This window comes from Aythya marila (genome assembly GCF_965140915.1).
Source record: "Aythya marila genome assembly, chromosome: 1".
Classification (NCBI taxonomy): Eukaryota; Metazoa; Chordata; class Aves; order Anseriformes; family Anatidae; genus Aythya; species Aythya marila.
In genome coordinates this window covers 141833543-141858543 of record NC_139042.1, presented here as the reverse complement: position 1 = coordinate 141858543, position 25001 = coordinate 141833543, and the positions used below count along the sequence as shown (strand labels likewise).

The window sequence follows — 25001 nt, the reverse complement described above, 5'->3', positions numbered from 1 at the left end:
GGAAGATGAGGAGAAAATTCCCAGCAGGCAGGCAAGGACTTCCATGGAGAAAAATTAAGAGGTCTACACACAGACACTTAATGTATTTCAGTCTGCACCAGTACTTGACACTTAAGTCTTTCCTGTTCTTGTAGACAAAAGCAGAGCTATTCTTGTTGCTTTCATGCTGAGCAACATCAGAAGGAAAGACTGATTTCTTAGGTAAGCTGCAGGACAGGTATAAGCATTGATTTCTTGGCGTTGAGTGAGTGGAGGATGCATGTGTATAGCAAACAAGTAAAAGGCACTGAGTGCTGACACAAATGACAAATACCTAAGTGTGGGAAGATGGGTTTCTGCTAATGACATAGTACCTGTGTCAGAGAAGAACCTCCATTTGTTTGTGTGAAACAGACATGCATGTCCACAGCTGCTAGAGACAGGTACACCACGAGTCTAGCACTGTATAATTATTCTTTAGGGAAGAGACACATAGGAGTACAGAGAGCACTGTTTCTCACTGCATATGATTCACTTGATGAAAAGAGGTTGCTCTTAAATTTTTCAGTATTGATCTGACACTAAAAGACATTTTCCTAGCTCTTAAAAATGACTATCAAAGTTCATAAAGGAGAATAATGGAGAAGAAGAAAAAGGTTCATGAAATTTCAGTTGACATATTTTTTTAAAGTAATAATTGAAAAAGTGAAAAACCCACACAGGAAAACAGAAGTCATAATCATGTCCAGACAGGCGAATGCACTATAATACATGTACAAAGCACCGTTACATTAATAGTGATCCCACTCTTGGGACACTGCAGAAAAATAGGAAAATTCTTCACTGAGATTATCTTTCTTTACCTTGGCAGTGAAATGCCATGATGCAAAAGAAAGTGTTTTTTTTTTTTTTTTTTTTTTTTTTAAGAAAAAAAAAAAAAGAAGAAGAAAAGGGATGACAAAAACTTAGAACACCTTGCATATGTTAAACTTGCCACCTTAAATAGTTTATATTCCAGATCATTCATCCTTACTATAAATGCAACTGCCAAAGGGTGAGATCTCCAAAGACATTAACAGACAACATACTAAGGCAATTACATAATCATAGGGTGTGAGACTATTTTCTGAATCAGAAACTAAACGTTGGATTGAGCATTCAGCTCTTTGAAGAATAGAAGGCCAACTGCACCTTCTCCGAGGCTGAGCCAAATTAAAAAAGAAAAGAAGTTATAGAGGAAGGTGTGATTATCTTGTCAAAATTGAAGTCAGCAATGAACTCCAAAATGTTTCTGAGTGTGATTAGTTGAACAGCTAGTATCATCATATTCCAGCTTGAAAGCTATCAGATAAGGACTGACATTCCTGGAAAGAGTACTGAGCTATTTGTACCTATTGCTAGGATCCAACTTAACTGTAGTCTCACAAGGCACTGCTGTGAAGAATTTGACTATCTACTCAGGATAAGCCACTTGGCCAAAACATACTAAGGTTGAAACAAAATGGATGGAAAATAGAAGAAAAAAAAAAAAAGTAAACAAATTCTTTCCCACAGTACTTTTTTTTTGTTCTTACCAGTCCAAATGAAAGATATATTTTTGTAAAAAGGGGAAAAGGTCCAGAGGTCAGAGATATGAAAAACTGAAGTTGATGGAAGACTGCTAAATAAAGAACTGAAATGCTTTACTGAGAGAAAAGGTGACTAACAGTCAACTTGATAAAAGATGATAAATGACATTGAAAAGTTGTTCGGATGGCCTTGTCTATCTGTTTCTACAATAGAAAAAGAAAAGAATCATTACAAAATACAAAATCATGTTTCTTCTGTCAGGAATTTCAAACACCTAGTAGTAAGAAACTACTAATACTGCAAGAAACTTCATATTTAAATGCATAAGATTGGTTCTTTCCCTACAGGGAGGGAAGCCAAATAACTTATTCATTACAGAGCCCAATATCATCTCCAAGAACAGTTAATACTGGTTGGTCTCTATGGGACAGCCATTACTTTGATCCTGCATTGCAATCCTTCTCCTTTCACGTGGACAGAGAACGTGCATGGGACACACAATTCCCACCCTCCCCTCTTTCTTCCCCTTGTACAAGCTTATTAAAAGGAATATATATATTATTTATATATATATATATATATATTCAGATGAAAACATTGCCCTTCCCATGTTTTAGATTTTGTTTATACAGTTTAATTAGGGAAGAATTGATCAGGGACAAGAGCATTACTCCGCACCTTCACAGAAGGATCCTGCTGAATGCAGTGGTCACTGTTAGGTGAGTATCTTAAAACAATGCAGATGAGAAGAAAATTATGATGCCCTCCTGAACAATTAATGGATAATGGAGGCAGAAATTAACAGTACTTATGGAATGTGATGTCACAGACTAGAAAATAAGAAGAAATTTGGTTATTTTATTGCAAACATATGTAAAAAGTCTGTGTAAGATTAGCTAGAGAGGTAAAGAATGGTGTTCATTTTTAATCTTATGTTTCAGTCAACATAGGTTATAACATGTCTTTTTCTTTTTTCCCCCAACAGAATGTGTTTCTTGTTAATCCCTGGAAATAACTGCAAGAGTTGGAGCTTGTGAATTCTTTATGATGAAGTTAAGCTTCTATAAATAGAAGCAAAACATACCCTATGGGCTTCCTGAAGAAAAGAGATTCATTTTTGCAGTGTGACCTACAATTTAATAATTCTGCTAAAAAATTCACAAATATACAATCTTGTCTTAAACTGCTTCATTTTGGGAGAGCTGGGAGTGAGATGTTATACAAGGGTTTAAGTCTGCAGCCTTCCATACAAAATACCAACTCTTACTCTTGGTCATATTTTGCCCTTTCTGGACTTTTTTTAGATTATTGTGAAGAATGTTCTCTCAGCTGCTAAGATTTCCCACTTGTGCTGACATGTCTTACTTACATGAATGTCATTTAGCAGCTGACTAATCAAGATGGAGTTCCAGATGGAAAGAAGAAAAACGAAACAAAGAATTAGAAATACGCAGTGGTGTTAGTAAGTGCAGTAACTGGCAGGCCAGCCATCAGAATGGGGCTACACAGAAATACACAGTATAAGAAAGGAGGCACCACCACAGAGAAAGAGTTGTTGCACAAGGTTACTTTTTGAACCCACAAATTAAAAAAAAAAAGCCAGACCACAAAACCACTGAAGTCATCAAGATCGTTTTGCACTCGTGTAGAACTTAATTGCTTTGGTAACCATTCAGACCTGCTGCTTTGGCACGTCTTTATGGAGCACCAAGCACAAACAAACTTGGTGGAGTAGTAATCAGTGGGATGTCTCAAGAGACATTTTCTCTGGTGAACCTTCACTGCTTAATCTAGTACCATCTTCACAGGCATAGTGGGCACTCTTCAATCCAAGCAACAAGACAAATCATTTTTCCAGTACCTGTTCCACTCTTACCATTTCTGATTTCTGATCCTTGTAATCAGGTACATAATCCTGGTCTTGTCAGATATATGCATACTGCATTTGCCTGTTGGATATTTGACTCCGTGAAAGTAAGGATTCTTTTTTTCCAGATTATTATACTACTATCAGCATTACCTCAACCAAGTACTCCTCCACTTATGTTTTGCCAGATCAGGTGAAACTCATTCAGTATAAACTCAAGTACACATAGCATTCCTTTAACAGCTTGGCATGGATACCTTTCAGTACACGTTTGCATTTCTGCTCTGCACAACTTTGTCAAAAGTTGCCAGTGTGCTGGGCTGTGCAGTGAGGAAGATGTTCTGTGATGGTCCCTTGTAAGGACACTGCCTTGATAATCCAACACAATAGAGAAAGCACACACAGTTTTGCAATTACTTTCTGAATGTACAAACAGGGTTCTCCTACTGTGACAGCTTTACGTGAATTGCAGCTAGGAAACCTCTGCAGTTTTCTAGCTGTAATATCCAGTAATATGCAGAAATATAAATCCGCTACTAATAGCTGGAGGATTACCTCCTGAGCCTCAGGCAAAGGCAAGTGAACTAAGTCTCTGCCATTAGGTAAGCCCCAAGATTAGAAGAAATGTGAGAACAACACGGTCTCAGAAAGATAGAAGAAAAGGGAGAATAGATTCACATTGGACTCTAATTCTAGGCTACAATGGTCCAATTACTTCTAAAATCCAAGCAGCTATGGACTACTGCACAAGCATTTGATAAGAACACATTAAAAAGCAAACCAAGCTCTGCTGGATACCTGCTTCTCCCCGAAGGGCTTTCTCCACAGCAACACCTCTCTCCTCCAGTTGTCTCTGCTTCTCTTCTACTTGTTCAAGCTGCCGCTGGATGATCTGTTCAGGAAAGAAGGGAGTAGAACCTCACCAACAGTGATTCTGCTCTATCAGCAGCACTTACCTAGCACTAAGTGACTTTGGCCAAATCAGCCTTTTGAAAAAGTATTTGCATTCAAGAATACACTGCTTTGAAAGCTAGCATCACAGTCCCCTCCAGTGAGGACACCCTCATGCCCTGCATCCTAGCTTTTTGTTTTACAGATACCTGGATACTCACTTATTTGTTACAACTAGAATCCCGTTTCTAAACCATACCGTGAAAGGTGTTGCCATTCAGTCAGCTGATCCTCTAACTTGAGTTTTAAACAAATTCCATCTCCTACAGACAGTGCCAGCAGATTCTCTAGTGATTAAAGGTTAATTTGGTAACACTGCACCCACTAGCATAATTTAGCAAAGCAATCATTGGCGCAAACTCATCAGGTATTATCCTGCTACCACTACTCGATTCAGTGAATGGTACCACACTCATTTCCTAGTAGGAAGGTGCTATGGTCATTACTTGTCATGTTTTTTTGTTGCAAAACTATTATGACAAGTTTCAGTAATTCTTCCCATGTCTGTGACATGGTACCAAATTTGATAGACAGAGTAGGAGAAGAGGTAATTGTAGAAACAGGAAAGTTCTGGCTCTGGTTCCTCTTCTGATATACTCAGAGGAGTGCCAGGATCATGGTGCTTTCATAGGGAGTTAATTTCCTGCCATGAGAAGAAGACTGTGAGACACTACCTGAGCTCTATGTAACCTCTTTAGTTCTTCTTGCTTGGCTTGTCTACGAGCAGCCTTCTGTACTCGCCGAGTCAGCTTAGCATTTAGTTCTTCTTCTGTGTAGGCTCTCTAAAGGAAGAAAAAAACAGGAGATTTTATTTCCATGCCCAGACGTACGGGGGGAGGGAAAGCCATTTTCTCTTCCAATATTTCAGAAGGGAGGTGTTCTGTCTTTGCCATGACTGTGACAAAAATCAAGCTTCTGTAAGCAAAGGTGTTCACAGTGCAGTGAGCAAAAATTTCAGGGTCAAATCAGGAGTGAAGAAGCATATAAGCCAACTGCAAAGCTGTGATTTTCTATAATGTGCCACTTCTGTCTACCATTGCTATATGGAACCTCTCCACAAAGATCAAATACATTTTTAATCTATTTCTCAATAGATTTAGACTAATCAACTTAGTTAAATCATTAAGACTACCATATAAGTGAGTCACCTTGATTTCATTTTAGAAAAGGGTAAAGACATGTCTACAAGAACAGTTACAGCAGTATAAGCTAAGAAATTAATATAGACTATTGTAGCTACATACGTATTCCACTCTTCCTATATGAAATGTTTTATTCTGGAGCAAGAACATCTGTATTTGAGAGTTATGCTGATATAAGTGGTAATGACTGCGTGTGTAAATTTGTGCAATTTTTCTCTGAATCAAGAAGTCAAAAATACATTTGAAAGCAGAATGATGTTCTGGTGTGAGAGGGGAAATCCCATCTCAAGAACCATGCCACAAAACTGTCCGGTATAAAACAGAGCAAACAATCTCTTAACTAAAACTAGAATGTTACAACACCAGAAGCCATTCAATAGGAGAAATCCTGTGTTTACAGAGATAGAAAGGTATTTCTTCCTCTTCTTTTCTCCCAAGAAAACTAGTTTAAAAATACATAAATATAATTTTTTAACTTTACTGAAATGGAGTTTAGTACCTTTTCACATAATTAGTTTGTGTGTTGTAATCTAAGGTGGGCTTCCTTTCATATGTTTCAAGAGCATCCAAGGAACTTCACAATTGCATTAAACAAACTATATTGAAGAGAAGAACTCTCTTCTCTTCCCACATACATTCATGTGGTCTTTATGGGACAGCTAGACACAGATGTCTTCCACTTCTGGTGAGATCTCCATTGATAGCCATGTTTAAGGACAAAACATTTAGACAGACCACCCCATAAATTTCCTTTATCTAGCACTACCACACTGATCACTCTATCTCTGTTTTATTGTTCTCAGTGAGTAGAGGTTTAAAACATAGGACCATGTCTCTAATAAAAATTCCTAAGAGAGGTGATCAGCAAGCACTACTATTAGAGCTCCAAGAAGTTAAATCTTTGCTTTCTCTTTTTTAACACAAGATCCACAATGATATCCAAATCAGAAGGAAAAGTCACACAGGGTGTGAATTTCCTACCCCCCTTAACACTGGTGTGATTGTGAACACAGGACAATAACAATTTCAGAAAGCAGCAGCATTCTCAAAATAGAAATGTAATTTCTATCTTGATTTTAGCTTGATACAAAATTTTACTGAGATTTCAGTAAACCCAAGAATTTTGAAGGAAAGCATGAAAATTCACTTAAACTCATGTTCTGAGTATTAAAAATAAAACAAAACACATTCATCTTTAAAAGCCTAGAAACCCAATTTGTTCTGAAGCTCAAAGATCACCCATATCACTGTACAGTGCTGCACTGCTATGCACTGGTAGTTGCATGCATGCTAACAAGTCAGACGATTTGGAGCTCAATGCATTTTTGGTAGGTGACTTCTACAAAGATTTTTCTGCCCATGTCTGCTAACATCTCACGCATGCACAGTCGATGTTTGTGATGTTAGTGTACATGTGATGGGTAGCTATGGATTTGATGGGTTAATACAGGGACATACATGCAACAATGGCCAACTAGTGGGAATGGAGACACTACCTTTGACGAATATGATCTCCTGAATGCCAAGGCGTGTGGTACATAAATCGACTTTAAAGGGGGAATGGTAAAGGAAAAAAATAAAAATAAAAAACATACAAAATGAAGCAAAATCAGTTCAACATTGAAAACAGATGCACAGTAAAAAAAAAAAAAAAAAAAAAAAAAAAAAAAAAAAAAAAAAGAAAGCTGTTTTTAAATGCAATGTAGAATTTTGCAAATGCTGAACGTGGCCCAGACTGGTTAAGCATAATGGAACTTCTGTCCACAAAATCAAGTTTCTAGCACTCATCCCAAAGGCAATTAGCTTTGGTAGCCTCTTTCAAGATGCAGTCAACCTGAAAATACGTTATTCTAGAGGAATTCTTTGGCCTTTATCCACCTATGGATTTAATGTCTGCTGAGGAAGTAAGCAAGCATACATACATACACATACAAAGTTTCGGCTCATGATCTGGAATAATGGCTTGCTTGCTGGGGGATCTTTGGTCTGAACCTGCTCAGTCATGTTACTCTGTCATGCAACTTTCCATTCAGGCTTTTTTTACAACCTCTTCTGGAAGCTGTGTTTATTTCATGGTTTTAAATAATCTCTACTTCATAGAAATAATTTTCCTCATTGCTTTCTGACTGGAGAAACACCAAATGGGCTCAGAGTGGGTTACATGTCCTACACTAGGGGAATCTCACTGTCTAAGAGAGAACCTCCAGAGAGCCTGAGGAGCTAAAATTAGGAGAAGAAAAAAAAAAAAAAAGAGGGGAAGAAACAGAGAGAAAACATGAGATGTTCATGAGGAGAGGAGGAGAGGAGAAGACTACTACCTTCTCTACTCAGGAACATTCTAAAATTACATTGTTCCCAAAAATAAGGCAAGTAAACTACCTAGGGTCTGTGAGAGAGGTGAATTTCCCTTGAGCCATGAAGTACAGAGGGCACTGTGCCATTCTGGGCAAACAGCCAGCATTTTGCATTTTCACATTCAATTAACTAAAAACAGTCACAAATGAAAAGCCATAGAACAACTTAAGCACATAGGCAAACACCAGTAAAAAACAAACTACCTGTGGTAGTAAAACACATCTGATCACAGTATCACAACTGCACAGCAACAGTGACAAACACAAGCACAGTGACACACACCCACACACAAGGAACCCACAGGGCATTTGCATTAGGAATTCATTACAGGATACTCCTCTTGAAAGGCACTACACTAACAGCATGGAAGTAATTCACTGCTGATCACAAAGAACAGGCTAACCAGAGCAAGCTGTCTGGGAAGCAAGCTCGCTATAATAACTGAAAAAGCAGCACAAGCAAAATTTCAATTTAGTGAAGGGGTTCACATAAAAGTTATGCTCCACTGAAGAAGTAGACTTTTACCCACAATAAGTAGCAGGTAGTTTCTAACTTAGAAAACATAACATTCCCACCCCAAATCTGTACAGATATAGTTTTAACAGTCCAAAAGTTCAGTTACAGTTCTTCTGACAGCAACGCATTCCAGTGTTTGCATGGATGTTTTACATCCTTTGACAGGATGCAGCAAAATTAGGCAAGTGGAGTTTTCATATTTATTCACTCTAAATAAATTTATACTTAAAAAATATTCCTTTAGAAAACAGGCAGATGCTGAGCACAGAAATTCTTACTACAAGTTCAGCAACAGCAAAGAGGAGAAAATGAGATGCTACTGCCATATATCCTTGGCAAAACTGGTAAGATATTTTGAGTATTAGGATTCTAGCCATCTGACAGCCATCCCCACAAAGCCTAGTGATATCTTTTTCTGCAAAAAACATTTTAAATGAAAGTAGCTCAGCACAGAAAAAAAAAAAAAAAAAAAAAAAAAAGGCAATACCCAAGGCATCATCAAGGCATACCCCAGTCTGAAAACAGTCATGGGCCTTACTGAAGCCTTGCTTCCTCCTGAAGGAGCACAGAAGGCAGAACAGTAGTTCTGTAACTCTTATCTGAACCCCCTATATTGCACTTCTGTTCTTTGCTAGCCACGGGTACCTCATTCTTCTGCATCTCTTGGAAAATGCAGAATTTCTCATGAAATGCCTTGAGGGCATGCAAGGAAGAATGAAAGGGGGAGAGAAAAAAGGGAATCAAATAAAACAAAATAATCTTCCTCTCAGATCAACTAGAGAGAAAGAGAGAGAGACTGAAAGACAGGTAAGTAAATACAGAACATTCCTACTTATTTCATCAATTTCTTCTACCAGTCTAAGATTTCTTAGTTTTACTAATTCTTTCACTGCATGTACATAGAAAGCCTTTCCTATGACATTTCCATTTGCAGTACTTCCAATACCTTTGACATCTGAGAAAAATATCAACTAGATCCTGCTATTTGAGACTGATTTCTGTAACATTGCATGAAAGGTTTAACACAGGAGGTACAGGCCACTGTGTTCATGACACTACCCTCTGAGATAATTTTCTTCTTCCTGAGATTTTTAACACATGGACCAGGCACTACCAGAAAAGGGCAGGAAGAACCAATTTTTCACTCTTCAGGACTAGAAAGGCCTTAGCATTCTGTGGGGCCAATGAAATCTGAACTTATTCCTCTAAACCTTGCCAAGTCTGCCTAGCAGAGATTAGAAGATATTAGGAATGGAAGAAGTAGAGCAGATCCTTATATTTTCTACCAGCAGTGAACAGTGCCATTCTAAAAACGAAATAAGTAACATAAAAGCATCTAATTTTGGCACTTGGCTCTCATTTTTTCCACATTGCAAAAATGTATTTTTCTCTCTGGGCTTTTATGAGGATGTACTGGTGTCTCCTCTGTTCTCTTGAGTAACTTCCTTAAAGCACCACTTAAAGTGAAACTATTTTGGCTAGAAAGCCGTTGATATATCTTACACCATCACATCACTGCACTAGCTAAGGAAGGTCACTCAGAAATAAGAAAAAACTTCCTCAGAAGAAGCAGAGTTCACAACAGACCACACTGGAATGAAAACACCAGGCTAAGAGCAATTCATATATACTGGGATTTCATAAGGAATCACTACATATTTCATCTTCACATTTGTTATCTTCAAAACAGACATATGGAAACACTCAGGAACTACCAAGAAATCCTCAAACAAAACAGGGTCAAAGTGGGGGAGACGAGTGATTTGTCCTCTAAGAAGAAAAGGTACTAATTCAGACTGTACAAATTCTCTTCTCCCAGGAAAAATATGGCACCCTGCATGAGTTGCAAACTGCAACCTACAGCTTACCTTTTGGTTTACAACCTGTCTTGACTGTGCTCTTGAGGCATGAACAAAGTATATGCCTGCCTGCAGTTTTCTTGGACTTCTACCACATAAGTCTATCAAAGAGGCTGGTAAAACAATGTTTTAAAATTGGACCCTTACAACAAGCGAGGACTATCTCACTGTTACTTTTTTGCAACAACATTAGAACTAGTGAAAGTACTTTTCTGACATTAAATTTTTGTTTTCCATAGGTTATTGGCATGCTCATAACAGGGATAAAATTCACTATTTATACTGTGATACTCAGTTGTAAAGTAATGTCACAGTGAGACAGAAGATCCTTCATCAATAACAGTAGGGAGTAGCTTGTAATTGTGTAAACAAGTAAAACCAACTTTTTGGGGGGTAGAACAGCTGGTCAGCTTCCACAAAAGCCTGCTCCACAAAAGAAACAGTAAGGATGACAAGTAATCACACATCCCTCTAAAATGCATTCTCCCCCCTGCCTACCTCTCGCTTGGATTTCTGTGAGGAGCGTTCCAGAATATCGTCACTGGAGAGGTCAGAGTCCTCCGAAAAACTCAGGTGCCGACGGAGCTGCAAATCTGAGGAGCCAGGAACAAAAAGGGGAAGTTAGAAAAACAGTGACACTACAACAATGCATTTCTCTCCATAAACATTTCAGGATTCGGTAAGCTGTGTGACTCAACTTCAAAAATGCAGAGTTTTAAGCAGTCTTGGCTGCTTTGCCTAGGATTATGTGTTTGTCAGAAGAGCACTGCCCCACAGAATGATCAATATTAGTTGTAAGCTTCATTCTACATATGCATCACTTTCTGCAAAGAGTGTTAAAAGGTCATGGCCACAATTCTCCTTTTCTGCTCTATCAATGCTCTTATGAAAGATACACCATTTGGATGATAGCAGCAGGCAATATTTTGGCTATTTTTACAAGGCTGGAGAAATGTAATGTGTTTTGTTTTCATTATGTTTATGGCTAACTTATTTGCTGTATCACATGTAGCCATTAAACATCCCTGTCTACACCTGATGGCATGTGGGACATACACGAGACCACAGAACCCACACATTGAGATCAACAGACCGTTGTCAGATCACTGAGAACACAGGAGTGACTGCCTCTCTGCAGTCTTCAGTATCCACAGAACCAGGCTGAAACAAACAGACCACCCACAAAAAGCTGAGGATCAGATTTAAAACAGATGAAATGTCACAAGTAACTGACTCCAGCAAATGGTGCCTATTTTTCAAATCATCCAAAGGCAGAAAATGGACATGCCTTGTGCATATCTAGAGTGAAGCTTCCATTTAAGGATCCTTTTTTTGTTTTCATTGGCATATCAACTAATTCTGTGAATACACAAAAACATACAATTCTAGCTGCTTTACTTATTCCAATTTTCTCATTCGACAATGAGGATCAGTGTCATTCTGCACAATGTTACACAGCCAAATTCTTTAAAGGATACCCAGCTGTATCACATATTTATTATACCTGCAGCTGTAACCAATGCAGAAGCTTTGTGCTTGCCAGAATCCACAGTAGCACTACTTGAGGGAGTACTTGGGCAGGATTTGTCGTCAGCCTTTTTCTTCTTGTCTTTCTTATACCCAGAGAAAACAGATTTCCATAAAGACCTAGATTTTGTTGTTTCCTCTGTCCCACCACTAGATTTGTCAGAAAGCCTGCTGTCATTTTTGGATTTCTTCTCCTTTTTGTTCTTACGAGGGGAGAAAAGAGAACTTCTTTTCTTACTCTTCCCACTGGAGCCCTCTGAAGAGGTGACAGAACCTTCAGGTCCAGCCACGTCAGCAGCAGGAGTGGAGAACTTCTCACTAGCAGCATCATGCTTGAGCATGGACCCCTCTGCAATTTTCAAGGCCAAATGTTTTGGAGAGTCATAAAACAACTCTTTGGTCTTCAAAGGCATAGAAGATGCCTTTCGTGACCTTGTGGCCCCAGCAGCAGCTGCAGCCATCTCCATATCTTTCATCTTACATAACTGTTTAGCCATGGCATCACGTAATGCTTGGCTCTTGACAGACTTCTCTCTGGCTCTCATTCTTTCTTCAGCAAGCTCCTTGGCCTCTGCAGAAATTTCAGGCAATGCTCTCTTCTTTTGGTTAACCCCTCCTTCCAGTGAGGGCAGACCACCATTTTCTTTGACCAGTGGCAAAACAAGCGGTTTCTCTGGCCTTGGCCTACTCGTAGGAGGTGTATAGAACTTCTCGTTAAGGCTTGTGTCCTCTGTCCTGTCATCATATGTGTCCTCTACATCATCAGCAAATGGAATCTCATCCACACTCTCTGCAAAAGACTTCCTCACATCATCTTTTTTGGCCTGGGTTGACTCTTTGACAGCAGAGGTTGGCTCATGGCGTGGGGCAACAGGAGGCGTTGATGCTGGTGTTGGAGGTGACTTGGATTCGGACTCGTTCTGCCAAAGTGCTTGATGCCTCTTTCTACGCAAAGTGGCAGGTTCTTCATTTTGAGGAGGTGGTGGTGGTGGACTTGATGGAGGAGTAAGCATGGTAGAGTCAGAAGTGTTGAAGCTCTGGCTAGCCAAAGTTCTCATGTTAGATGAGCTCTCCTGGAGGCCAAGTCCTGAACTGCTAGATACATCTCTCTTTACTTCATTGGAACTCCTCAGTTCTTTTTCTGATGGAGATTTTGGAGTGAGCAGAGAAATCTGCTCATTTTCTAACTTGGACAGTCCCTGCCTTCTTGGGGCAGGCTGGGGCTTCACAAGATGCATCCTTTCATCACCTGAAACACTCTCGCTATTAAAAGCCTTCAGGGGAGTTGTCTCAAGGGCAGGTACAGCAAAGTTTGACTCTGAGCGTTTGTTTCTGTCTACTGGGGTGAGTCCTAAGCTTCTCCGGATTTCTGCACTCTTCATCCAGAACTCTTCCACGAGGTTACTACGTTTCAGAGCTTCTTCTGCAGTAGTAGGGCTCCCCAGTTTTTCCACTTCACTATCCTGACTCCTAAGAACCAGTTTGGCTAGAGGAGTGGATGTTAAGGCTGGGACAGGCTGGAAACACACTGGAGGTTCCGCTGGGGATGGAATAGAGGTTTCAGAAGAAGGCAAAGGCTGGGAACAGATAGGTGTTTGAGAAGATGTTGGGGATGAAGTCTGTGTTGGTGCTGCTGGTTGAGATTCTGCTGGAGATGTAGGTGCAATGGCATCTGGTGATGCAGCTGGCTGCGATAACACTGGAGAGAGTGGCACCAAAGGGCTTTTAGCTTTCCTGTCTTTGGGAGTTTCATCTTTTGGTCCTTCCTCAAGAAGGAAAGGCTCAGGAAAGAAGCGTGCCTCTGGAGATTTTATTGCACAGGATACTGCAGCCAGGGGATCTGTTACATTCTACAACATACAAATAAAGGAAATATTAATAGTCACTGGCCATGTTAGAATGCTGTTCCATTATTTGCTGCTACACCACCCAAGTATCAAAATATGAAGAAAAGCCAAACACCTATGACATCTCACTCCCAGACCTAGAATGTCACTTAGGATTCCTCCTCAGGAATGGATTGTTTTTCTGTCCCATTGTATAAACAGTCTTTTGTACATGACAACAAAGAAAATTTAATGTTTGGAAGGAAAACTGTGCTAAATTCCAGAAATCCATTTCAGTCTTTTCCTGCTCTGCCTTTCAATATCCAATTCTGTATATAGTGGTGGTCCCTCATCTCAGACAGATTTCATTCAAGTCTCTCAAGCTCATAACAACCCAGCACTTCCTGCTGGCTAGCATCTGCCAGAATGTTGTCTTAAAGCAAGTGGTGCCTTCTCTTTTAAGAGCAAATTAGGCTGCAATTCCCTTGACCTTTAATGATCTGAGAAGTCTTGTCTTTTACCTCCTATATGGAGACTGCCACATCACTCAGTAGCACAATTCTTAGTTTTAATATCTATGCCTTTGGCACAGGACTCCTCTTACTAAGTTCTGGCATTATCTTTCCAATCACATCTTTCACACCAGCATTCTTTTGCATGATGGAAGTTTGGTTTAACTGATACATGATTATTAGAGCACAAACCTCTCCATGTGCTTGTATGATACATTAAACACCCAGGTCTTAAGTACTGCATTTAGGCACTGTCCTGGTATGAAGACTAACTTTGTCTAACAGAATTGTTATACAGGCCTCAAAAAAAAAAATCACTCTCAAATTTAATAAAAATAGAATGTTGTCAACAATTGCTGTCAGGAAACTGGCCTTATCCTATAATGTGTCCATTGTACAAGTAAACTGGTATATGACAAAACTCTTTAGGAAAGTCTAATCACTTAACAATTCTTTAAAAACAAACACTGGGGGGGGGGGAATATTTGAATTAAAAAACTCAAGAGTCATGTATTTCTGTTCTTACATCCTATTAGCTGGAAACACCACAGTGAACTTGCATGCTGACTCCAGGGCTGACACTACATCAGTAAATAACTTAGCTTTCTTGAGCTAAAATATGTTTCTACTCTAGAATAAATAAGCACTGCCTTGGTTATTACTAAGTAAGTAATACAATTATAATTTTGAATTTCAGCTGTACAGAATCTGATTTTGGTACAGAAAGGATAGTAAAACCAGGATAAACAGGAAATACCTTACTTATGACTCCCTTCGTGTATTATATATATCTCTTGTTAACTGTGCATTGAAATGAAAATATCCTATATATTTTTTTTATTTTATTTTGTGATGAGCCACCATTCTCTAAAAGTAGGAAAGAAGACTTAAGTCTACATAAAGTCAGATTTCAAGAAGGTCAGCATCAGTTATAGGGACAGGAAAGCAGAAAAGAGCACTGCTGTCTTTTCTCAGTAGTTTATCCAACTCTTCTGTTGAACTTCAGGTATTAAATAGAAAACTTGAAGGATTCTCTTTCTTACCTCCAATTGTTTTGCTTTGGGACTATCTGCTGGAGACAGAGGAAGAACATTGTCACTAGCTGACTGGATAGGGATGGGTGGCTTGCATGGATCTACAGAAAGCAAAAATATGTTTAACAAAGCAAATGAGACTGCTAATATTCTAATTTTTTAATGTTACACACAGCTAGAAATGACAAAGTCCTCAGCTTCTTACAAATTCTGGATTGGACATCTGGAACCTAGTCAAAACTTTGTAAACATCCAAAACAGTACAAAGTGTTACATAAAAACTTCTACAACAACAAGCAGGTAGATGGGCTCTCGCACTTTAGGAAGCTGAAATCAATGGACTTGGAACATTCTTCTCAAAATGTTAATGCAAGCATATGCCTTGCCACTGGGAGTAGTGAGATGATTCAAATCCAGCAGACTGTCTTCTCTTAAACAATCAAATAACTGTATAGACCATCCAGAGTGCAATTACAATCATTCCAACACCGGTGGGAAAGCTATTACCTTCTGTCGCACTGCAAGAAGTACCTTCTGCTCCTTCTTCATCTTCTTCATCTTCGGAGACTTTCAGTCCTGGCTGTTGTTTGTCACCTTGATGTAAGCGGAACTCGGCTTCTGCATCAGATGGGATGTCATCTGATCATTAATTACACAGGTTGGGTGGAGGAGGGGAGAAAAACAAGAGATCTTGACTATAAATCCATCAAGACGTATTTATTATTTTCACAATCTTTCATAATCTTTTCTTTCAGTTCACATGATGCTAATCACTTTTATCCTGAACACCTAAATGTTTCACTTCTTTTTTGTATTAGAGTCATTTAAGCAGTAAACGATGGTTTATTAATCAAAAGTACTAAATAGATAGTTCACGTCATAGCTTCTCAGTTTTCTGGAAATTTTTCAAATGTTTTCTGGCATATGAGTTCTTTCTGCACTAGCAGGGGAAGATATTTGGCACAGTACTATGACCTTTTCACAAATTTACTTCTATTTCTGTTATTTAGCAGGATTAATTACTGAATATGGACACAAGACTGAGCCCTCTAAACAGCAGATGGTGAAAGGATGCAATAAATTTATTCTACGACATATGGCACAGAGGCTCTTCTGTTTCCTTTTGTCCTTCACTTATGGCTCCCCCTCAACTATTTGGAAGAAACTTCTACATCACTAAAAATAAGATTACGCTCAAGTACTCCCATACAACGGATTTTCTACCAATACAATTCTTTTCCCATAACAGGTTCAAATGATGTACAGTGGTACCCTACCGTCATCCAGCTCTGCACCCGTGTCTCCCTCTTCACCCGCCTGTCCTTCTGTGTCTGCAGGCTCTGTGCCCAGCTCATCCTCCACATCATTATCCTCACATGGAGCTAGAGTATATTCAAATATTGAGAGAAAAGAAAAAAAAAATCTATACAGTGAAAAGGGTATACTCTAAACTGCACTGATTATTCATAGTGGATATATTTATTGATTACTGCCAAAACAAGAAATTCTGAAGTGTGTCAGCTGGAAGCACGTATACTGTGAAATGATACTTTCAGACTCCAAGAAATCAAGGAGTGCCTGCCCCTTCGGATTCTCTAAGAATTTTTAGCATTGGAAGCAGACAGGACTTTTCTGAGGAGCTGGCCTTGTATAAAACTCAACATGAAAGGCACTGGGAGACCATCAAAACAGAACAGTTTAAGGTATTTCTAGCAATTTCTTCTTTCTTTTCCAGAGCAGAAGAGTTACCATCCCTTTATCGCATGTGTATTAGGTGAAGACTGAAATCTCACAATGTATCACAACTGTTCATCTAGAAATTGAAATAAGCTTTTGAGGGTATAAATCAGAGACAAACAGTCTAGCTCTAGGATTGATCATTATTACATTTGGAAGCCGTTTAAAGCTGTGCAGCTACAGTACTCTTTGGTAAAACGGTCTAAGAGATTTGATATGCTGTATATTAACTCAAAAATCAATAGAGATATTTTTAAGGAAATAAAGAGATCTTTAAAATTTTCATTTTCTGTTACAAATCATAACATGATTTGGTGGGTCCAAAAAAAGATAATATTCTTGAATTTATAACCCTGAAAAGGGCATTTGATGTTAGTACTCATGACAGGATTTAATTACAGGGGAAAAAGAGAAAACTAAATTTCATTAGTAAGTGATACTTAAATAAAAATAATTAAAAAACAACTAAGAAACACTGAGTCATCTCTAATGACGGAGGATGATTCACTAGATTTTTTTCGATACGCATTCTCATAGTATGTTATAATTTCAAACATAATTTAAATATAAAAAAGCACTTTTTTTTTTCCCACAGTAGAATCAATCAACTACGTTTTTGGATTTGTGCAGCAAGTTAGCATCAGTACTTGTACAACAACACACAGACATAGAACTGTTGTATCTCCAACTACTGCAAATGCATACGCAGTCAGCAAGTGTTACTATGCGCAATGTTTGCTAACTATACACATAGCATCCGGTCTTATAATGATGACAGCCTTCTTGGTCACCCATTTACCAGTAAAACTAAGCCTTGCAGGCCTCTAGACCTGCATGCATAGTGTCATACTGTCATTTCTAGGAGGGCTCCTGGCATGATCCCTGGCAGTTAGTTCCCCATGGCAGGGCTGGAGGCTGTTTCCAAAATGAGCCCGGCTGAGGTCCCCTGATTCTGGACAACAAAGAGGTTTAACCACGTGGGAGTGAATCATTCTGTGCCGACTTTCTTCAGAGTCACAGAGTGGGCACTGATCTTTTTATTTACAAGTGAAGATGTGGCATCTGGAACCATTTATATGCTAGCATTACTAATTATGACAATCTTAAAAATAAACCAACCCTCCCTAAAACTGAAGTCTTACAGCCTCTCTTCTTTATCTAACACAGGATTTTGCTTATTTCAAAACACCCTTCCATGGATGGTTTGTCTTATTCCTTTAAGCTAAGAATTTCTTTTTCCATGCTTTTCCCCTTTGTAGTATTAAGACAGACAAACATCAGGGTTAACTTGTTTTCTGTCAACTACTGTGAAAAGGCAGTTCCATGTACGTGTGATAAAGCACTGACCTATTTCCTTACGTCAGAGGCTTATAAAATGCAGAACCTTACAGAGCTAGACCGTAGGAGACTGAGTCACGCAGCAAAGGCTAAACTTTCCTCAGGGGCATATACAAATGTACTGAACAAAACAAACTGTGCCCTAGTCTGCTGGTTGGTTAAGTATGCACTAACCTGCGTTGTTTTGGAAGTAATAATGTCACCAGATATTTTTACGATAACAACAAATGTGAACAATCTTAATCAAAACCTGCAAAAATGTAACTGACTTTAGGAATATCTGATACTCCTATGTACACAGGTGTCTTCGGATCCAGAAACCATAAGGTGACATGACGCATATAGGGAGTGTTGGAAGGAAAAAATCAACTCTTAAACAGGTTGGAATACAAACCTCAACAGAAGATTACAGGTGCATAGATGATTAACAACTCAGTGCAAAGGGGATCCCATTTTGAGGAACGTGGAGAGCTTGCAGGTGGTTGGTTACATTATACATATACTGTGCATATACGTATACGCAGTTAGGATAAGGAGCAAGAGGCCAAAAGCTGTCACACAGTAACTGAGAAGCTACGCACTACGGCAGCCAGAAACTGGGATCGGCATTTTGCTCGTATCAGCTAGCAGCCATCGTGTAAACCACTGCTGCCTCGCCAAAGCAGCAACAGAAGCAAGGTTTTATAGGTGAGCTAGCTATCCTCATCTGCCAAAGCAACTTCACTGCAGATCAACTACATATCCACAAACTACTCCTGACTTCCACTGCTTTACACAGTTTTGCACCCTTACCCTGATGCCATAATCACTGGTTTTGTAAGAGAGCTTAGAGAAATGCACAACAAAGGCAACTGAGCTCTGCCGTCCTTCAGCTTTCCTGAGGCTTTCTTAAGTATGGGTATCCCCAAGTCAAAGGAGACATAACAGCCACCACTACTCACTCCTAAAGATCCCAGCTTCAACCTTAATCTTTCTTGTTTTCTTCACCAGATAGCTAGTTTGTAGTTGCTACAGGTAACTGCAGTTGCTTTCAGCAAACTGTCACTTCATCTTTGACTGCAAGAAAGCCCCATGTTCTTTTAGTCAAGGAGCTAGGGGAGTACCGACTGGTCCAGTTTTCAGTTTACAAAGCAAATCAAAACACTCAGCTAGATCCCTCCTCCTCCGTGGTTACACCAAAGATAACCTGTCTGTTTGGCCTGCCTTCAGAAGGGTTACAACACACGTCGAGTTCATGCAAGAACGGACTGTCTGAGCAAGGCGTGCATGCACACTCCCTCTGCCTCCCTCCCTCCCTCCACTTCGTCATGCAGTAGCGACAGGGCCGTAAGTCCAGGGTTAAAGTACCAGCTCAGCTGCTGAAGGCATGGAGAAGAGACGGGCAGGGTTATTGTGCATTGGAATACATAGAACATCACCAAACTACCTCCAGGGACCGTCTCCAGCCACGCCTGTACCGCCTCATGGCGTACGGAGGGAAGGTCGGATGCTGAATTTAAAAAACAATAAATTGTAAGAAATCAAAATCAGACCATCAGTAAGCGTCTAAAACAGAAGAGTGACAAAGGGAGATTTTTCAGCAGCAAATACAGGAACAAAACACATGAGATGTTAAACAACCAATTCCAGGTTTGGGATTTAAGTTGAGATAACAAGGGCCAAATCTTCCTTTAGGATTTGCTATGTTAGAGGAAATACAGGTGGCATAGTGAAAAAAATGCAGCATCTGACTAGCAGGTTGCTGCTGCTGTGCTGCACTCAAAACTTTGTACAGGAAGGTAACTAACTGATGGAGCTGAGCTGCCGGGGTTTGAATGCCAGCAGATGAGGAGCACCTAATGAAGAGTACAAGGGGCTTCTATGTACTGCCACTGTCCTAAACATTCAGATCAAACCTCATCACCACCTCTACTCTGATAAGCTCTCCAACAACCTCTTATCATGGCTCATCCAGGAACAAATTTGTCTACTGAACTCAGACCAAAAACTCTGAGCGTGTCCAAAAATGCTTATTTGCAATGCTCCTTTTAAAAAACAAACTGCTGATACGCCTGCACATACCTGTACTGTGTTAAGAGTGTGATTGAAGCAGCTATCTATTGATCAGGATTTTCCTAGCTTAGCCTAGTTTGAGGGGAAAAGAAGAAAATATTGCTTGGCTTCCCAAAAGAAGCTGGAAAGGTGACAAAAATCATTTTGGAAGGATCAACACAGGTTTTCTTCTAGTTTGCCAGCACAGCTGTACCAATACACTATGGAAAAACAGGAATTATAAAATGTAAACTAAAAGAAAGAACTCAAACTGTAGTGTCACAGGCCCTCGAGCAGAAGATAAAGCAACCTCAGTTGCAGTAAGCTGATAAAACTGTGTTAACATTTTCTTTTACTTAGTGTTCTTAAAATTTAAGCAAGTACTTGAGGAATATTGAATGTTACAGGCAGTGGAACACAGCCTGCTTCTCACTGGTAGGGAGCTAATTTCACACCAGAAAATCCCAGTGCAAACTGCAACTGTAAGCCTAGCTGACCTGAACTGGAACTGTGTATCAAGTTGGACCATGACTTAAACTAATAAAAATAATAAAAAATAATAAAAAAAGAAAAGCCATCTAGAATTATGAGGAAAAGATGATTAACTGGAATGGAATGTGATCAGGCAGGATGAAGTAAAGCCCTAGGCTTCTGTAACTCAGATCAATCACGAACATTTCCTGTGGAAGACACCCCTTTTCATAATATACTTATTCCCCCTCCAATTCTGGTACAATGGTTATAGACTTTGATAGAAGACCACCACACAGTGACAGCATCATTAACCTTCACCAAACTTAGGTTCTGCACAGGTAAAGCACCTATGACATACTTACCTTAAGACACACTGCAATATAGTCTAGAACAAGGACTGTAGAGACTGAGAGAAGGTGTTTATAAAATGGCTAGACTGTTGCCAAAGTAGGTATACTGTCAAATCTTAAACACAAGAAGTCAAAACAACCAGTGGTCAGCGATGCAAGCCCTTTGAACTCCATCATTCCCCAATAACACCAGATGAATTTACACAATTTGAGAACCAGCAGTGGAGAAACAGGCCCAAGAAAGAAGCCGACCCTGATCAAACTTTGCTGCATTTTGTATGCAACATTATCCTTTAATTTTCCCTAAAAGAGGAATAGAGTCCTCACTGCCACAAAATCACATGGCACCTACCCCTAACATCAGTTACCATGGGCTGATTACAGGTACTACCAAATCTTGTGTACAGTGAGAAAGAATGCTATACAGTCAAAGCAGGCACACAAACAGTCAGAGGAAGTCACCACCACCAGAGAGCTGAGGAAGCAGTCATTTTAAGTGGGCAATGACCTGAAAAGCAAAATGTTTAACCAAGTGCAATTTCAGACAGTAGTTCCTTTGGATCACGGCTACCCCGGCTGAAGTATGCTGCTCTTCAAGGGCACAGAAGCAACAGAGCTACGCAGCTGCAACTGTGATCTAGGAACGGATGGAAGGACAGGGGAAGATTACCTCTGGAGGTAGAGGACTTTGAGGTTGGCACCATTTTTTCCTCCTCCTCTTTTTCACGGATGTGTGTCCAGTGCACATCTGCCAGGATCTCCAGAGGATCAACCGGGTTTACAATCTGCTGCAGCCTAAGGTTTCCAGCTACCAGGAGGAGGACATGGTATACCAGAATATGGGCAGGGTGGCATGGAGGACAGGGAGGAAAACATGGGACAACAGTGGAAAGGAAAGGTAACACATCATAGGAAAGGAAATAAGAAAAGAAGAAAAGATAATATTACTGGCTAAGACAGTTTTCAAGACAGGCAGAAAAAGTTCAGCATTGTGTGCACACACACTAACATAGCGCTCCTCAGACTCCCCATCAAAGCTGAATGCCATTCCAGAGGCAAAGAGATGCTATTAAAAACTCCATTGTAGATTATCTCTATTGCAAGCAGCTTCGCTGAAATGAAAGACATTCTCTGGGTGTCCAACAGATATGTGATATGTAAATACTAATTTGGTAGAAATTTCCAGCCCCTTCAGCCTATTCTTCATGATTATTGTCAGACATCTTGCTTTTAAAGGCAAAGAACAACTAGTAGTTTGATTCACCAAAACAAAGTCTTTCATACCCTACTATCAGGTTAAGTACTCCTTTCTATGCTGGGTAAATATCTCCTTGTGAATTAAATCACATGATGAATCTCCAAGTTGCATTTGTATGTATATGTATGTGCATGTGCACACACAAGCAGACTTTCACATTTAAAACAGCACTTTGTGCACTCCCGCTAATTTGCACAAAATGGGTACAATTCAAAGGGTACAATTGTTTTTCTGAAGAATATAATCATTTTCATTATAACTTAACAGCACCTCCACCTCCCCTGAAGGGACTTCCTGTTGCAAAACTGAATCTGTTTAAAAGATATTGCGTTATTTCTCAGTTGCCTGTCTACACAAAGCTCAGATATATATTGCTAGTCAAAGGAAACAACAGGCACACCACTAAAGCAACTGATAAGCAACTTGCTTAACTGCTGCAGAATGTCCATGCTGGGAGCATCTAACCTGAGGTGTGTATTATATTGATAAACCCTGTCTCTATTGCTGTCTGTTCTGGGACTGTTGCTCAGGTTTTATTTACCCATATTAAAATAAGTCATTCTACAGGGGACAAAGTGTTCAGCATCTGCAGAAGTGATCTTCAAAAGCAAATGACTCATCCTAAAAAGTAAAATGCCCACTTAATTTATAAAGCAATAAGTCAATTTTCAAAACACACGGATTACCACTGTGTAGGGCAAAATGCTTTTTCAGCAGTTTAAAGCCTCAAAAGCAATTAGATTTTCATATGCTGGACTAGTGTTTGAAGGAAACAAGAATTAGCATCAGTTAGAGGCTGCACTCATCATTTTCTGATGTCTGGTTTTAATGAAGGTCCTTTCTCCTGGCCATGTTTTCCTCTGTCATGGCAAACAGTTTGGGACTTCTGCTTCAGGAATGACTGTGTGTGACATTTGCCATTAAAACTGCAGAAAAAAAAAACAGGCAGAAGGAGCTGCAGGAAGGACAGAATCGCCAGCTGGTCACCGAAGAGGAAAAGGGTTCAGACACACAAACTCAAATGCAGAGCAGGATTGACAATTTAGCCAAGTATTTAGCTTTTTTGTCTCTGTTACCTCATCAGAGAGTTTCTTATCAATCAGCACAACCGCACGGTCTAACCAGAGCTACTGGACATCTTGCAGGGACAGGGGTCTGGGCTTTTCTCACTGCATACCAAAGCACTCACATGCAGGCCCCAAGATAAGTAGAGTTAGCATTTGCATTGCCACACAAAATTTTGTGTTAAAAGGTTTAGGTTTGCCAGCAATGGCTGAGAAGTATATAGTCACTCAGCAAGGCTAGAAAAGAGCAGGTCCCACATGATCTGTATGTTTTAAAATGGATTTCTCTGGGATTTAGATCAGTGTAACATACACACCATCGGTTACCCTGCAAGTCTCCAGACCGAGGCCCAGGCCTGTCCTGGTTAGGATATAGGCCCTTTTCACCTTTTCCAGGAAATAAATAGCAGCTTAAACAGTACAGCCAACTGCGAAGGACTGCTCCTTGGCTGACAGGCAAACGTAACATTTTGTTGAGATCTAAATGCTTGAGAATTTCACATGACAGCTCTGTAGCCCTTCCTCAAGACTGCCTGCTAAGCTTTACAGGATGCTGGACATTAATACCACTCACATTTGGGAAGGTAGCCTTCCCCTGCAGTTCCTCTGTGGCACCTACCAGTGCTTCCTAAGAAGTGGGCAGTCTCAATGGTTAACCTTCAGTGGAACAAGAAGCCACCCACAAACCAACGCCTTAGAGGCCAGGTCTAGAGAACACCAGCAGCTACAACAGGGGAAACTTCTTCATTTATGCTCTTTAGCCATCTTACTAATACTTCTCATACTTACCACCAGAAAAATTAATTTGGAAAAAAAAAATCTCTTTTCATTTTTTTTTCCCCTTGGGAAAAAAAAAGTCAGAAGCTAAGCTACTGTTTTTACAACTGTACGTTGCAAAACAGGCAATCTGATGACTGGCTATGCCATCTTACCTTCAGGAAGGCACTTGGATTTTCCTCCTATGTATTCTGGCTCTAATGAACCACATTGAGGGACTAAGGGATTAAACAACTATTAGAACCAAGTGCTTAAAAAAACAAACAAACAAAAAAAAAACACAAAACAAAACCACAAAAAATAACCATCAGAAATAAACTGAAACAAAATGCATTATGGAAAACAACACATCTAGTTAGATAGGAATGTTAAGCTCATTTAATGCCCATTTTATGACTGAAAAATTTGAGGGATCTCCACAGTTTGATTAGTGTCCCCAACAGTCTCTCCCCACAGAAACACATTCACAAAGGACAATAACAAAAAATGCAAGTTTGCTCACACAGGCAACCCAATAGCAGCACTTCTGATGTGTCCTATTTGTCTGACCTATTGCACAGGTACAATTAGTCTGTGCATATGGACTAAATCTGGAACTCCTAAATATGTGGGGGTCACTGCTCATGCTCATTACACTAACAAATTGTCCAGGTTTTCCAGATATCCTGAAATACTGGGAAACTTTATATTTTTCCTAAAAGCAGTGGCAATGTCAGACCTGATATATGGCACTTTCATCAGGAGATGAAGGTAACAACAGCTATCGAATCAGTTTTTAGAAGGCTGGTAATGCAATTACATAAAACACGGAATCTTCTCATGTGGGACCTGCTCT

At 39.7% G+C, this 25001-nt stretch overlaps 1 protein-coding gene across 19 annotated transcripts in view; it reads right to left on the bottom strand.

The window, feature by feature from the left end:
• MICAL3 (microtubule associated monooxygenase, calponin and LIM domain containing 3) overlaps nt 1–25001 on the bottom strand; it is a 178793-nt gene that overhangs the window by 19580 nt on the left and 134212 nt on the right. For 13 of the 19 annotated variants that reach the window (XM_082765521.1, XM_082765508.1, XM_082765510.1 and 10 more), the window contains 10 exons: nt 21738–21875; nt 19639–19701; nt 16415–16519; nt 15645–15776; nt 15147–15238; nt 11743–13615; nt 10737–10831; nt 7005–7055; nt 5041–5148; nt 4214–4307 (listed from right to left, as the gene is read on the bottom strand). In XM_082765521.1, the coding sequence (XP_082621647.1) occupies nt 4214–4307; nt 5041–5148; nt 7005–7055; nt 10737–10831; nt 11743–13615; nt 15147–15238; nt 15645–15776; nt 16415–16519; nt 19639–19701; nt 21738–21875 (2751 nt within the window). The remainder of the gene's footprint in view (nt 1–4213; nt 4308–5040; nt 5149–7004; nt 7056–10736; nt 10832–11742; nt 13616–15146; nt 15239–15644; nt 15777–16414; nt 16520–19638; nt 19702–21737; nt 21876–25001) is intronic. The other 6 variants (XM_082765509.1, XM_082765518.1, XM_082765512.1 and 3 more) reach the window with 4 other exon arrangements.